The sequence below is a fragment of the Lissotriton vulgaris genome, chromosome 2_1, assembly GCF_964263255.1.
Source record: "Lissotriton vulgaris chromosome 2_1, aLisVul1.2, whole genome shotgun sequence".
NCBI classification, from domain to species: domain Eukaryota; kingdom Metazoa; phylum Chordata; class Amphibia; order Caudata; family Salamandridae; genus Lissotriton; species Lissotriton vulgaris.
Window position 1 is genome coordinate 2066034985 of NC_141687.1, and position 17053 is coordinate 2066052037.

The following is a 17053-nucleotide window of genomic DNA, read 5'->3' on the forward strand; positions in this document are numbered from 1 at the left end:
TTTCCTGTCCCTTGATGAGGTGGTCGATTAGGGTCTCCATCTTGTTCTCACAGATGGATGGTGAAGGGGATCACACTTCTGACACCAGTTGTCCCAGGGGCTCTGAAGTACTAGGAGGTTCGACCACCGGTGCTGGGGTTGCCGGCTCAAAGAGAAACACGGGGGCTTTAAGTAAAGGTTTCAAGGAGGGTTTTATTGTGATATACGTTTTCTTCATGTAATCCGAAAGAAGTCTCTAGTCTTTAGATAACTCTGACTGTCGTGGTGCCTTCTGGTCGTGGAAGTCCTCTTCTTGATGCGTCTCAGCTCGAGGTTCCCACGTGGTACCAAAAAGAAAGGAAATGAAGAGAAGGCGAATTACTGCCTGCACTCTGGGAGTAACACCAAGGACCGGGAGTGAGGGAAGACGAACCCTGGTGAAGTGCTCAGGTTACAAACGGGCGTGCTAGAGGGTGCTCGTGCTCAGGAAAGGGTTTCACTTGCGGGGAGTTTCACACAGGGGGCTGTCTCCGCCTCCCAACCCAACCCGCGACCCGGCCCCGTACCTCTCTTAGCCACGCTCCTCCCGTGGGTGCGTGGCAGGGCGAAGCGTCCAACCGTTGGCCTCCCGGCTTGTCGTTCACGTCTGCTTCTCTTCCTCGTTCTTGCTCCGCGCTACTCTCCGCCTCGATGTCCTCCGCCAGGGAAACGCTGTCCGCCCTCGATCCGGTGCTTCCTGCTTTTGACGTCACTGGGGGCGTGGCTCCGCAATCACCACATTCGGCCTTAAAGGAGCCGTACACATTCACCCCGGTGGGCCACTCAGTCTCGGTGTCTCCGTCTTCCTTGTGCCATGTATCAGTCTGCGGCTGTGGAGACAAGGCGCAGGGTGAAAGGGGGGTGGCGCACCACCAGTCATTAGAGTTAAGGGTCTCTTGCAAGTCAGACCCGTGACAAACTTAAAAGGGGAACAACAGAAAAGAAAAGTAGGGCACTGAAGGTATTTTGTTGTGCAAACCCATAGCTAAGCCTCTTGTAGGCCATGATTCTAATGGTTTGGGAAAACACAGATCCTTGTGAACATTTTACATTTGAACATGGATTGTAATTCATCGTTTTGCAGAAAGCCCTGCACCTCTTGAATTATCCAGATTTGCCTCATTACTCATGTCATATCTCATTTATCCTAAGAGTAACTATCCAGTGCACCCACCCGGCAAAGGCTCCACTAGCAAGGTTAACAATGTGTACTAAGTTCAGTAATAACCACCTTTATTCCAACCCACTCAGAAAAAGGCCTTTGAGTTGCGTCTTGAAAGGAATCTTTTTCAATAGGAAAACGTTCTATTGACTGAAGTCGTGACAGACTAAAGTTATGTTGAGAGAACTCATTTCACTGTAGTTGTAGCTAGAAGATAGGGACCAATAAGAATGTGATAACCCAGCACTGTATGCCAATGGGGCAATGAGGGGATGTAAAAGACAGAACAGAACCACCACTGAATCCTGAAATGAAGGGGTTTCAATAACTTTCATAAAATATAGGTTTGCATTGCAGTCATGATACTTTCCCAGCAGATGCAGTTATTAACGATGTTGCTAGTGTTGATACGCGCCTCAAGCGCTATATGAAGTTGCTTTGATCATGATATCAGAAGGCAATAAGGAGCGCTTCTTACTGTCGTCACAGCAACATTCATTTATGATTCATGTAAAAGGCATCTTGGTGCTGATATGAAAATTTCAACTGAACTTTGTGGTCTGGCAGGCAGGGCCAGACCACACTGCCAGCATATTTTGGCCTCGGACTGCTCCCAGATCGCTGCAGGATGCTAGTTCTGTGGCGGTAGCAGCAGTTAAGTGGCAGTCTGACCACCATACTTATAATACTGTGGCTGGTCCTGCAGTGTGGCAGTGGTTGGACCGCCACCACAACTACGGTGGTCCCATAGATCGCTTTAGTAGTAATAAGGCCCATAGTCTAAGGCACGCTATATAGAGTATTAGTTCTGTTGGTTTTGCAAATGTCTCACCACTTTAATTGTTCTCATCAAAGTTCTTCTTTCATTTGCAAACTTTATCTTTTCTCAAGATTTCTTTATTGCAGATAGATTTCACATACGTTCCTTAACAGTTTCACTTCCAGAGTATATGTTGTTTTTAGTCACATTCTGAGTTTTGAAATGAACTCACACTTTTCCATGAACTCTGATTAAAATATCAAAGAAAAATGTCTGTTCCTTTTAATTCACTCCTACTGGAATCTGTAGACAGTTGGTCTTACCAATGGAATATCGCGAGCTTTCCAAGGGATTCTTTCTGCTCAATTGCGTATTGATCTCTTACCCCGAGGATTTTGCTGATAATTGATTCTCCACTCATTCTCTTGTCACAGAAGTGGAGGTCTTCAAACCAGGGCATGATTGTTCACATCGCAAGAGAACTCAACAAAGAACATCTACTCTGAGGCAGTGATATTCAGTCCTGAGCTCGCGAAAGAAGACATGGTCTATTATGCTAGGACTCACCCAAGATAGCTGTGATTCAAGAATGCTGGGAATTGTAGTGCATGTGCACATTTCCTAGTTGGAACAAGTTTTACTTTTCTAAAATTATAGCCTAGCTTTTGTCCTTTGACCATATGTCTTAATCATTTACATGAAACAGCTTATTCATTGTGTCCATTGTCACAGCAAATCATGATAGTCACAGAGTATTCCATCCACTAAACTCTAAATTGGGTCCTTTGTCTCTGAAATAGAAGAAAAATCCTTCAGTGGGAAAGGTCCAAGACTGAGCCTTGTGAACAACTGTCAAAATTGGATCCATCATTGTTGAGGTCCTACTGAAGCTGTTGGTTTTGGGATCAAAAGCATTAGTACAACATGATATCTTAGGAACTAGACCTGTTTGAGTTCTCAGAATCCTCAATTGCGAACAGAGGAGAAGTTGTTGCTGGTCAGGGCTTTACAAGGCTTTACCTGGATACTTTCACATACACAAGTCAATGCTGTCACTGCATCTTGCTTCTACACCCTGAAGAAGCAGAAGAAGATCTTTAAATGGCTCCCAGGCAATACTAGAACAACTGTTACTCAGCCCTAGTCACCAGTAAGTTGGACTCTGGGGACACCTTCTACTTTGAGCTCACAGAGCAGCTCACTAGAGGACTACAAACCATCCAGAATGTGGTGGTCAGACTCAACCTCCCACACAGAACTCACATCACACCACACCTCAGGAGCTTCCCTGGCTCCCTATACTCAAATGCGCTAATTTCAAACTCCTCAAAACACGTTCAAAGCACTGCACAACTTTGGCCACTCCTACCTGAATGGTTGCATCTTCTTCCACCTACCACAGGCTGACACCTCTGCTCAACTGAACTCCTATTCACAATCATCCCATGCATACACAGAACCAGATCAGACGTTTGCTAACATTGCTTCTAAAGAATGGAATGGCCACTCACTCCACCTCAGAGCCTCCGCCTCTATTCTTGAATTCCACAAGTTCAAGTTCAAGTTCGGGCATTTGTATAGCGCGCTACTCACCCAGAGGGTCTCAAGGCGCTAGAGGAGGGGGTTCATTAATTGTCGAATAGCCAGGTTTTCAGTTCTTTTCTGAAGGAGATGTGGTTCTGAGTAAGGCGGAGGTGGGTGGGGAGTGAGTTCCAGGTCTTGGCCGCCAGGAAGGAGAAGGATCTGCCACCCAAGGTGGATTTTCGGATGCGCGGGACTGCGGCGAGGGCTTGATTGGACGATCTTAGTTGGCGGGTGGGTTTGTAGAAGGACAGTCGAGTGTTGAGGCATTCGGGTCCTTGGTTGTAGAGGGCCTTGTGTGCATGGGTGAGAAGGCAGAAAGTGACTCTCTTGTTGACGGGAAGCCAGTGGAGGTCTTTTAGATGTCCGGTGATGTGATCTTGGCGCAGGATGTCTAATATGAGTCTCGCTGACGCGTTTTGGATGCGCTGGAGTTTTTTCTGTAATTTTGTTGTGATTCCGGAGTAAAGTGTGTTACCATAATCCAGTCGACTCGTGACCAGTGCGTGGGTGACAGTCTTTCTTGTCTCGAGGGGGATCCAGCGGAAGATCTTTTTGAGAATGCGAAGTACATTGTAGCAGGAGGACGAGACGGCGTTGACTTGTCTGGACATCGAGAGAGAGGAGTCTAGGATGAAGCCGAGGTTACGTGCATGGTCTGTGGGTGTGGGTGCTGTGCCCAGGGCAGAAGGCCACCAAGAGTCGTCCCAGGCAGAGGGGGAAGATCCTAGGATGAGCACCTCCGTTTTGTCTGAGTTGAGTTTTAGGCGGCTCTGTTTCATCCATTCGGCTACTTCTTTCATGCCTTCTTGGAGATTGGTTTTGGCGGTGTTGGGATCTTTGGTGAGGGAAAGGATTAGCTGGGTGTCGTCGGCGTAAGAGATGATGTTGAGGTTGTGTTGACGCGCGATGGAGGCGAGAGGACTCATGTAGACGTTAAAGAGGGTGGGACTGAGTGAGGATCCTTGAGGTACGCCGCAGATGACTTCGGTGGCCTCTGAGTAGAATGGGGGAAGTCGGACTCTTTGAGTTCTCCCAGCGAGGAATGAGATGATCCAGTCCAAGGCTTTTCCTTGTATGCCGATGTTGTTGAGGCGATGAATAAGGGTGCTGTGGCAGACTGTGTCGAAAGCGGCGGAAAGGTCGAGTAGGATGAGGGCCACTGTTTCTCCGTTGTCCAGGAGTGCTCGGATGTCGTCGGTCGCTGCAATGCGGGCGGTTTCGGTGCTGTGTTTGGCTCGAAACCCGGATTGAGATGGATCAAGGGAGTGATTGGATTCAAGGAAGGCAGCGAGCTGGCTGTTGACGGCTTTCTCGATGACTTTGGCTGGAAAAGGGAGGAGGGAAATGGGTCGGTAGTTTTTCAGTTCTGAGGGGTTTGCTGTGGGTTTCTTCAGAAGGGCGCTGAGTTCGGTGTGTTTCCAGCTTTCTGGAAAGGTGGCAGAGTTGAAAGAGCAGTTGATGACATCACGGAGTTGGGGTGCGATGATGGAGTCAGCTTTGTTGAAGATGTGGTGGGGACAGGGGTCAGAAGGCGAGCCAGAGTGAATTGAGTTCATGAGGCAAATGGTGTCTTCAGTGGTGATTAGGTTCCAGGCGCTGAGGTTGTTAGTTGGAGGAGTAGGATCTGAAGGGGGTGGGGCGGGTTGATCGCTGCGAGAATTCTCGAAGCTGTTGTGGATGTCGGCAATTTTGTTAAGCACGGCTCAACACACACTACTGCTCAGCGCAGGATATCCCCGCAGGTGAAAGTGTGCTCTGCAAATACCCATATCATAACATACTTTCCACATGCTGTCTCACTGAACCCGTTTCAGCGTGGTAAAAAGCTCCAAGCAAGGTGTACCTGGTTTTCTAGTCCGCTGATGGTGCAATCTCCTTGGAAATACTTCACACCTTATCTCAGCCCTCTTGAGGTCACAATTTTCTCCAGTTGCTGGAAAAGTTACTTCTTGTCACACATGGAGCTCTCAGGCCCTCAGGTAAAGATTTTAGACACCTGAGTCCCTCTCCAGAAATCCTCCGGCATGGTAATATCCTCTGCCATCAGCTGGGCTTCAATGGAGTCAGGATTAATCCTGCTGTAACAGGTAAATGGAAGATCAGCCATTGGACCCTTGGAAAACAGTTCTAACCCCTGGATGTCACACGAGACAGAAATCTGCTTTCTTCTAGTAGGGATATTTTTCTCAAGGAGTGTTCTTCCCAGGAATGTATTTCTTAAGGGATGTTCTAGGAGGTGGTGAAAAACAGGTCTTGCCCTGTGCACTAGCCAGTGGCTGTAGAACTTTCCATACCCATTCTTCTTCTCTTTACTATAAAAATGATTTGAAATCCTTAACCTGAGATGGCTGAACATTTGCTCCACCAGAAGTGTCTCTGTCTCTCCCTAAAACTAATTCCCTATTTAAGTGAGGTCTCCTCCCCTCTTGTAGGGTCCAAACTGGTTCTTGCTCCTGCTGGAGATGGTGCCCAGCTATCTAGGAGGGCTTTCGGAATGAACAAGGGGAGCCCAATTTGGCATTTCCAAGTCAAAAGAGGTTGTATAAAGTCTGCCCTTAGTTCTGTCACCTGTTCCTGCCTCCTCCCAGAAAACAAATACCTGCTATGTGGTCAGTGGTGGACACCTCCTGCCACCATGGGTCCAGAGGCCAGGCTATTGGTCCCTGGTAGGCAGATTCCTCAACTCCAGCCAGCAATTTATATTGACCTCTGGAGATGTTATGAGTGTAGAATTGGCTTCTGGCTTGGGCAGCCCAAACTATATTTTTACAAAGTTACTTTTCGATTAATTCATTAAAATAATGTGATAAAAAAATCTGATTCCAGCATTAAATTAGATTTTGAGAACTAAATGTAAAATACCTTTGAATCATTTCTCTAAAATTTTCCCAAGTGGAGAGGCCTGCCTATAGAACATCTGGCCTAAACTTTTACTGTGAAAATAGCATCTAGGCCTTCACTCACTGTGAAAGCATATATTTCGAATATATAGGGACCTACTTACAAACACCATTTTGTTCTTATGTTTCATTGTACTACAGAAGTCTTACTCGTGCATTATACAATGCAATTAACAGACCTATTTACAGAGACCTCTGCCTCTCCTATCTTTCCTATGCAAGCATTTCTTCAATAAGTCATAAATCTTCACATACATAGGTCTACGTTTTAGTGGTAAATGTGGCAAGGGCAGGCGAGATTGGCTGTAAAAGAGGAATTCTTTCATTTAAATTAGAGGGGTTTTGGAAGGGGTAGGGAGGGGTTTAGGGAGGGACAGACAAATAAAAAATACGTACCCACAAAGATTAAGTTCATTGAACTTCTAAAGTGCAACAGCTAAAGTGGCTCCAAAGCAGTCGTAAACATACACCAGCCTCCTTGGAGTAAGTCCAGCTTCTACTGAGCGAAGGGATGGACTCATTTGAGAGTACGTTTCGGTACTACAAGAACCATAAGGCTGTGAGGATGGCCACGCCCACTGAGGTAGGTCCATGGAAGGTAAAATGTGGGCGGAAATGCTGTCACTCGTAAAGCAGAACACCATCAAAGAAGGAAGCATTCTCTGAAACGCGTCTGGTGAGCTGAACTGTTGGCGACCGTCTCCTTGCTGTAACCTGCAGGCAGCATTCTTCAATAAAGATTTGAACCTACGTACTTACCTTGTGGCTTCTTCCATAGGGGCTAACTTTGTGATGTGGATATATATTCAAAACTATCAGTACATTTTTGTACATAGTAGATTTTAAAAAAGTAGATGGAATTTTTTTAATGTATTCTTTAGGGATAGTAGTTAGTAAATAATTATATTTTATATAATGAATTGTGAGATTGTATTTGATTAATTCTAGATTTAAAATAATATATACAATTATTTACGTTAATATTTTGTAATAAAATATATAGCTCTTTATTTTTTTTAGCAAACTTCAATACATTTCTCTCTACTTAACCTTGAAGAGAACACTGCCATGGTGGCAGAGAAGTCCACTTCTGTGCGAAAAGCTATGAGTTGTAAAATGACACTCAAATTCTATTCTAGGAGGTTCCACTGGGGTGGAGACATGTAAGTCTTCACCTAGAGCTAACTTTATGCTCAGAAATTGTGAATAGCAAAACAAAGTGTACAAGTTACTCATATATGCAGTGGTAAATTTACATGTAAATTTACCGTTGTGAACAGTCTCCATAATATACCACTTTTTTATATATTAGGCATCCTCTCCTATGGGTTTGCAGGGCACACTTTATGGGTGACATTATTATATAAGGGATCCGTACAAGGCAAAGGCACTTTTCATTTCTGTGTGTTACTCCAGTGGCTTTAAACTGCAGCCCAGACTGAACACTACTATGCTCCAGGCAGCTATACTTTTGTCTCATATGTAGGTGGTGCAAATATACACTGCAGCCCACATATGACATTCAACTTCCAAGGACTAGTACCATTTCTGTGCCATCTGACACGGATTTATAGGAAATTTAAATGAATAGATAAAACTACTTTTAACACTACCGTTTTGGGTCCAGAACAGACACTCTGGCATATGCACACTGCAGCACAGAACAACAGTGTCACAGTGAACAGCGAAAAATCAGGTGTGGCCATGCAGAAACGGCTGAATTTATTCAATTAGCTACAAACATACACCAGAAGAGGGAATTACAAAATGTCACATAGTAATAACTAATAAAGCAGCACAAAATTAAAATGCCAGAAGTAATATGTATATGTACATTCACAGTAACTAGATCGTTTTTTCAGGAAGATAAAGTGACATTGGAACTGAACAAATTTCGGCTCATGTTTAAAGGGTTCTGAAGAATAGGGTGTAGAGTAAATATCCACAGCAAATGATGAAGGAAATAAGTTTATTTGTACAAAGAGAAGCACTCCCTGCATACAGCTCAAATCTCCGGAGGTCAGCGGTAACTGACTCCACATTACAGTTGCAGCATAGAATACATTCACAACAAACTGTACATGATCTCGAGTGATGCACAATCAAACAACAATTGTACATGATCTCGAGTGATGCACAATCAAACAACAATAACACTCGAGACATGTGCTTGAATGATAACACTGGCACGAGTCGGCACGAGTCCATGTGAAAGGGTGCGCGAGCAAATACTCGCGCTGAGCATATACTCGCGCTGACTCGTGCAGATACACAACATAGGGTTGCCCTGACACGTGGTGAACAAAGATCCAATCTCTGGGTACACCTAATGGAAGGATTGCGTTTGCGAACTTTCCAGTGGTGGCTGCTTCGAAACGAAGGTGAATGTGTTGGGGTAGGTGGGGACGGACGAGGAATTTGAGGTGAGTAGTCACTGGGAAAGCACAGGCTCCCCACCCAATCCAGGTGCTGCTCTCATTCTAGGCACACGTATGCCTCAGCCAGAGCCAATCACAGAAAAATAAAATGATATTATTATCACTTTATTTTTCTGTGACTGCCTCTGATAAGTGGGGCGACGCTCCACCGCAATTACAGAGGAGCCGTCCCTGGGTTTCCTTTTTGAAGGAAGGTTTGTTCTTGAAGAAGGATGCATATAACTTCACATATATGCTTGTGTATACTAAATAAAAATATGCCTCTACAGACACATCCATACATTTGATATTATGTAGGAGAATCTGTTTAAGATTCGTGTTAATTGTTTTATGGAGCTAACTGTAAAAACAGAGGCTTACTTTTTTCTAATGTTAATTCTTGTTGCAATGTTCTAAACGCAATTGTGCAATCCAATCCAGTATTAACACAACGGTTCTTTGGCATCAATGACATAATGGCTTTTTTCTATTGTATTTTCAGAAAGTGAAATTGTATTGAAAATCCAGAAATACTTTGATGCATGGCAAGCACTTTTACTGAAGCCTGACATCTTCTTCAAAATTTCATGGATGTACAACAAGTACGAAAAGTCAGCGTAAGTATTAAAAGGGTTCAAAGAGAAGACAAGTTGGAAATGCAAAAACAATTACGTAATAGATCACCATCAATACATGCTCGTAGATTTGGGAACCTGTATTCATTTGTATTTGTAGTATTTCCGTTTAGGAAGCAAAATGGCACATTGGTCTTTCTCTTTTTCACAGCGACTGAATGAGGTGGGGACTGAAAATATGACGGGCATCAAAATAAAAGTTGTCCTTATTAGTGAATCAGAGAGCTAAAAGGTGGCTCACATTTGCAAATCAGGTCTGTTTTGAACTTGTAAAGATACGCTGCTTGGGTGTTTTCAAAGGAATGGGAGAAGACTGCATTCATTTGTGCAAGCTGCAGACAATATTTATAGAATTATCAGGGAAATCAACAGCGAAAATTGGTCCACCAGACCATAAAACAGGGCCACAAAGAACAAGGAAAAAGGCCCACCCACACACTGAGCTGCCAGACCAGCCTTTCTGGCACTGCATGATTGCGCTATCAGCCAGTCAGATCTGAGGGGACATCATTTTGCTGCTTTGGTATTATGGTATAGTGCAGTTGCGTAACAAAACTGCACCTCAAACATCATTAGTCTACAATTTAGCACTTGTGATACAGTGCAACAATTAGGAATTTTCGGAAGAAAACATAAAAGTTCATATGTGTGTGTGCATTTCTAGCACTTAATGCAAAAATGATGCACGCTCCATCGCAGTCAGCTTGTGCAGGTTCTTTCACCCGGACTAGCATAAATAGATAACTGCCACTGGCGCTTTCTGCTTCTTGCCACTATTCTAACTAAAACTTTAAACATCAACATCCCCGGTTCTGTTGACTGGATTTTGTTAATTTTGGTGTCATTTTATTTAATAACATTTACTGTGTTTTCCCAATAGGTTTAGGATTTTTCTTATTTTGTGTTTTCACTTTATTAGTGTTTGTGTGCTGCATAAATACTTTACACATTTCCTCTAGAGAGGCCTGACTGTTTTTGTGCCAAGCCACACAAGGGTTAAACACAGGGTGATTTAGTGACCCTTGTGGTTCATCCTGACAAGTATTGTGGTTGTTGTTTGAGTTGGGCTTCCACCCCTCTCAACAAATAAACCAATTGCATACATTAGTGTTCAGTGGTGGGATCCAGTACCTGTTTTTATGCAGTGCCATTGAGTAAATTCCTTTAATTGTTTTAATCATTGATACTATCAAGGATCTGGTTGTCCTTACATATCCCATGGCATGGAGTGTAGTGCTTTTTTTATTTTCAAAAACCCAAACCCACTATGGGACTTGTTTTTTGAAAATGACAAAAGTATTGAAACTTTATCTTATGCCTAAATCATGTTGCACGGAGCCGTATGGAAAGGTTCCATTAAATACACCAGAACCACCTTGAAGGTGGTTCCTGTGAATGGTAGAAATGTCCATCGGGCTGATGGACATTTCTTAATTTGGCCGGTGGGTAATTTGGCTCCCTCAGGTAGGAAAAACATAAAGGGGCTGGAAGTGGAAGCACCAAGAAGTCAACTGGATGGACCTGCACATCTCTATTAAGAGGCCTAAGTTCACATTACCTAAAAGACAGGTATGTGTGTCCTTTCTTCCACAACATCTTGATTACTGTGGTCCCCATGAACTTTCTTGAAAAAAGCTCAAAGCACAATTTTTTAAGAGTGGGCTGGTAGGGTCTATAGCAGTGTTTCCGAAACTGTAACACACAAGAAGTTGTAGTTTGTTGTTCCAAAAATTAGGTCATGGGTCTAAAAGGATTGGGAAGCACTGGTCTAAAGGTTTATCTTGGCAGGCCCACCAGAACCTGTCAAAACCCTTTTTGGGTCATAACGATATTTACTTGAAAAAGTAGAAAGCGTGGTGTCAATCTCTAGGGTGTCTGTAACATGGCCTTCTAATGAGGGGCATGGGCATTCAGAATTTAAATGTCTTCTTCCTTCCTTCGAGAAGGGCTTCCTTTATGTATCCTGAACGTAGGCTGCCATCTTAGCGGAAGGCACCCAGTCTGAAGAGTGTGAGTGAATTAGTTGTCAGGGGTGAAACTGCCCAATAACAAGTCAGAGGGGTCACCCACATTAGCTGTGTCAGCTTCTGAATCCTGGTCACCCAATCTTTGGCCTTTGGACAATGGATGCCAGGAAAGGTTTGCCCCTCATCAGAGGTGTCAGATTCTCCAACGCCCTAGGGGGTCCCACTCAGAAAAAGCCTGGTGTGTGTATATTTCTTCTTCAATATCTGGAGTTCCTACTGGAAGGGATCCCAAATATGCAGACTTTAGATTTTCCAAGGTGGTGCCTCTGATAGTCTTCTTTTTCTCTCTTGGGATTAGAGGGTGGATTGCATTTGGGAAGCCAGACAGAAGGACAGCAGCTGGTAGAAAGGAAAAAAAACATTGTCAATTGTTGGATCAAGGGAGGAAGAAACTGACTTTTGAATATAATTTTGTAAACCCTGATCCATGACCAGCTTATCTCTAACTAAGATAAAATCTTCTACACCCTTAGGTGTAAGATCAATGGTCGGTGTTGTTGGACACCCTTAAAACACAGTGGTGGCTGGTGTCTCTCAAAAATGATGAGGTAATCATAGGATACATTTTTGTTCTGCATTTCTTTTAATAGCGAACCCTGTCACAAGGCCATTTGAGACATCACTCGACTACTACATGAAATGTTTATTGTTTTTTCCCCAGTATTTACATAGTGTTTGTCGAAGATGCGAGGTGCGAGCCAGCAGTGGGTAAGATGCGTCAATCTTCTCCGTACACTGGTGGCGATGCTTCGGTTCTGGGTGCAATGTGCCGATTCCGATGGTAATGCGCAGCTACTGCTTCCGTAGCAGGCGTTCCATCAAATCAGAAGGTGATGCGCTGGTTCTGAGTGTGAGGAGCCAGCTCCGTTCACGGAGATGCGCCAGTCCCGACCCAGGCAAAGGCGAAGATTAGCCGGTTCCAATGAGGATGTGTGGGTGGGTTCTGGCTATAGAAGCAAATTAAACCTCACTTCCAAGGGTCCAGGACTGGGGTGGCACCACTTGGCAGAGCAGACTCACAGCTTGAAGAGTCCAGATGGAGATACAGGTAGCTGCAGTCTTTGATATCCCTGAGACTTAGATCAGGAGGCTAGCCAGAAAGCCCTTGGTATCACTCTGAGTTCAAGTGATGCGAGTCCAGTCCTTCTCACATAGGAAGGAGACCAGCAGGCATCAGGGCAGTTCAGCAGTGAAAAAACACAGCAAGGCAAAACACCAGCCCAGCAGAAAGGCAGTCCTTTCAGCAGCACAGCACCCCTTCTTCCTGGCAGAGTTGTCACCGGTCCAGAAGTGTGCTGAAGTCATGGTGTCAGAGGTCCAGTACTTATACCCAGATGGGGGAATGGGAGAGAAATCAAAGAAAGCTTTGAAGTACATAGAGGTTCTCCTTTCCTGCCCTGATTCCAGACTCACTACAGGGGGGTATGCAGCCCTTTGTGTGGGGACAAGACACAGTCCTTTTAGGTCTAAGTGGGAAGCTGTAACCAGCTCCTTCCTCTCATCTCTCAGGAAGGCCTAATAAGCTCCACATAAGATCCCTTTGTGTGAGACTGTGTAGAGGGAATACACAAAGCCCCGTTAGTTGTCACTCATCCCAGACTGAACAGAGCAGGCACCAAGTGGATAAAGTAAGTAAATGCCAACTTTCTAAAGGTGACAGTTGCTAAACTGTAATTTAAAATCTGACTTCACCATAAATTGTGATTTTAAATCAGGAGTTCAGTGACACCAAAGTTGAAAAGGTTATCTCTTCCCCATTGGGAAATACACTTAAACGGTGTACTAAGGTAATCACAGAGTTATCCTATGGGAGAAATAGGTTTTGCAGTAGTGAAAAATGAAAAATGGGAGTTTTCTACTACCAGGACATGTAAAACTTAAAAGTACATGTCCTGCCTTTTAAATACATTGCATGCTGCCCTGTGGGATAGACAAGACCTACTTTAGGGATGACGTGTATAAAAAGAGAAGATTTAGGCCTGGCAATAGGGTAACCTTGCCAGGTCAAAGTGGCAATTTAAAACTGCACATAAGACTCTCCAATGGCAGGCCCGAGCCATGGTTAGAGGCCTACTTAATTGGGTGGCACAATAAGTGCTGCAGACCCACTAGTAAGATTTAATTTGCAGGCCCTGGGCACATGTAGTACACTCTACTAGGGACCTCTAAGTAAATAAAATATGCCAATTGTGGTTTAAGCCAACATTATCCTTTTTAGAGGAGAGAGCACAAGCACTTTAGCACTGGGCAGCAGAGGTAAAGTGCACAGAGTCCTAAAACCAGCAAAAACAAGCTCAGAAAATGGAGAGAGGCAGGCAAAAAGTTGAGGGAAGACCACCCTACGGCTGTCAGCTCTAATATGAGTACCCCCAGCTGAAAGTGGAGAGGACTACCCAACCCCTTGGGAGTTCTCTTCATTAAATTGAAGAAACTGGCGTGACCATAAGCATTAGCTTGGTCGTTCCCTGGGCGATGCTACACCGTATGGTCTATTCCTTGTAGTGAGATGGACATCCTCAACAGTTTGGAATTTTCACCCATCATCCGCATGAGGCATCTGAGGGGCATGTGGTCTGTCTGAAAAAGGAAGTGAGTCCAAAACAGGTATGGTCTCAACTTCTTCAGTGTCCAGGCCACAGCAAAAGCTCCTCTTTCAATCGCACTCCACCTCTGTTCCTGTGGCAGTAACCTCCTACAAATGAAGGCTACTGGTTGGTCTAGGTGATCCTCATTCAGCTGTGCTAAGTCTGCCCCTATGGAATGCTCTAAAGTTTCAGTCTGCAAGACAAATTCTTTGGAGAAACCATGGGCCCTGAGCACAGGTGCTGTGCCCATGGCTTCCTAGAGAGAGTCAAAGGCATACTGACAAGCCTCTGTCCAGATCACCAATCTGAGCTGCTTCTTGGAATTTAGCTCAGCTAATGGGGCAACAATGGAGCCATATCCCTTGACAAACCTCCTGTGATAACTTGCTAGGCCCAGGAAAGCCATCACCTCAGTTTGAGTTTTTGGGGCTCCCAGGTCTTGAGGATTTCTATCCTGGCCTGGAGGGCTGCGCCTTACTCCCCCCTCCCATCAGGTATCCTATGCATACCACAGACCCCTACCCTATCTGGCACTTACTGGCATTGATAGTCAGGCCTGTGCTCTGCAGAGCTTGAAGCACTTCCTGCAGGTGAAAAGGGTGGTCCTTGCAGCTGCTACTGAAGATAGCTAGTTCATCCAGATAAGCAGCACTGAAGGCCCCCATCCCAGCCAAGATCTGGTTCACTAGCCACTGGTAGGTGGCAGGGACATTTTTCAAACCAAAGGGCATCACTTAGAATTGGTAGTGGCCCTATGGAGTGAAGAAAACTGACCTCTCCTTGGCGCCTTCAGTTAGGTAATTTGAAAAGCACCCTAAAGTCATATCAAATGTACTCAGGAACTGGCCAGCCCCTAATCTTTCAATTAAGCTCATCTGCCCAGGGGATAGAGTGAGCATCAGTCTTGGTGAGTGAGTTGAGCCCTCTGCATTCCAAACAAAACAAGAGTTATGAGGTGGAACCAGGTGGGGCAGCTTTTGTTACCAGCACCACAGGGCAGGGCCAGAGGTTTCTCTGGACTCAATCACCCCCAACTCTAACATCTTGGAGACTTCTTCCTTGATGGTAGCCTTCACTTTGTCAGACAGCTAGAATATTTTGTTTTTGATGGGGAGGGCTATTTCCTGTGTCCATGTCATGGGTATTACAGATGTGTAAGTCCAGGAGCGGGGGTAAACAGGGAGAAGAACTGCCCCAAAAAGTGGTGACAGTCCTTCTGCTGTTCTGATGTCAGGGTACCGAAGAGGTTTACATCTTCCACTGACCCATCCTTCTCTTTTGAGACCAGGTGTTCAGGGAGAGGTTCACTCTCCTTTTACTTCCCTTCATCTTTGACCTGCAACATGGTAACCTCAGCAGCCTCTAGTGCGGTTTGAGATGATTGATATGGAGAACCATTTGGGGGCAATTGGGGGTCTTGAGATCCACCATGTAGATGGCCTTTCCCTTCCTCTCAACAATCTCATAAGGCCCAGTCCAACAAACTTGAAGGACTCTGGGCTCCTATGGGCTCTATTAACCACACTATCTGTCTAGGTTGGAATTCCACAGGACTGCCTGGCCATACCACTTGTTCATGACCTCCTGGCTAGCCTCTAAATTTTCAGAAGCCTTCTTCCAAAACTTGGCCATCTGGTTCAGGAGGGCTAACATGTAGCTAACCACATCTTGGGGGGTTTCTTAGGAGCAAGCTTTCACACCTCTCTAACCAGGCTGTGAGGTACCTTTACATGGTGACCATACATAAGCTCAAAGGGGCTAATTCCAACCTCATTCTGTGTTTCTCCCTGTAAGCAAAGGGCAGGCGTGGTAAGATAACATCTCACTTACGCCTCACTGGCTCAAGCAGGCCCTTTAGGGTCCTATTAAATCACTCAACAAGTTCATTGGTGTGTCTATTGTAGAGTGTGGAAAATGCTTAAGTAACTCCACACTCCTTCCACATTGACTGCATACATACAGACATAAAGTTGGTACCTCTGCCAAACACCACTTCTTTGGGGAAACCCACTCTCGTACAAATTCCCATCAGGGCCCTAGCCACTGTAGGTGCAGTTGCAGTCCTCATAAATATGGTTTCTGGGTTTCTTGTGGCATGATCCAACAGTAACAGGATGAACCTGCTCACAGAGGCTGTCTGAGGATCTATAGTCCCCACAATGTCAATGCCCATCTCAGGGGAACCTTCAACTGCTGCCCTGTCTTCCCGCTCGCTGGCCTGGCGGATCAATCAGTCGTACAGAAGGTATCGGAGGAATACTTCAACCAGGGCCAGTAAAAGTGAGGGACAAGCCTGGCAAAGATCTTGTCCTACTCCAGATTTCCTACCAGGGGTATCTAATGAGCCAGCCCCAATAGGAAGGACCTATAGCATTGGAAAGCTACCAGTATTCTTGTTACCCCATGCACAGATGCCTTAGGCTTACATTCAGGGTGGCCCCATCCAAATAGATGCAGATGGAGGCATCACCATGTGCCTGGGCTTCCACTTGTTGCCTCATGCCCTACAGGGTTGGGCACTCCTTCTGTGGTGGGTCCTCCTTCTGCTTGCCATCCAAAAAGCTCCTACAGGTCACCAAGATAGGCAATGTCCTCCCCAGTGGGCTATCGGGGACTCCTCCGGTGCTCCATCCACCTCAATTGTGGGGCATTCACGGGATGGCTTCCCACACCCATCACCCTTCCCTCTTTTGGCATCTCTCTGGGCCATTTCTCCAGGCTCCAGAATTCCTTGACTCCTTTCTTGGGCAGCCATGGGCCTGGTGGTAAACCCAACCTTTGCCGGTGTGACCTGAGCTCCACTCCTTCCAGGTTGTGTGCTCAAGGTAATTTCTTAACAAACACTCCACAGGCATGGCAGGGCTCACAGCAACTTTCAGAAGACCTGAGACCTTCCCCCACCCACTCAAAGGAAACAATTACAGAAGTGACTGTACCACAATCTGTTGTACAACCACTTTTGTAA

The 17053-nt window shown here is 45.3% G+C and overlaps 1 protein-coding gene across 1 annotated transcript in view; it reads left to right on the forward strand.

Annotated features, from left to right (window-relative positions):
- Positions 1 to 17053, forward strand: part of CYP19A1 (cytochrome P450 family 19 subfamily A member 1) — a 190290-nt gene that overhangs the window by 72482 nt on the left and 100755 nt on the right. The window contains exon 5 of the mRNA XM_086958293.1: positions 9344 to 9458. Coding sequence (XP_086814419.1) covers positions 9344 to 9458 — 115 coding nt within the window. The remainder of the gene's footprint in view (positions 1 to 9343; positions 9459 to 17053) is intronic.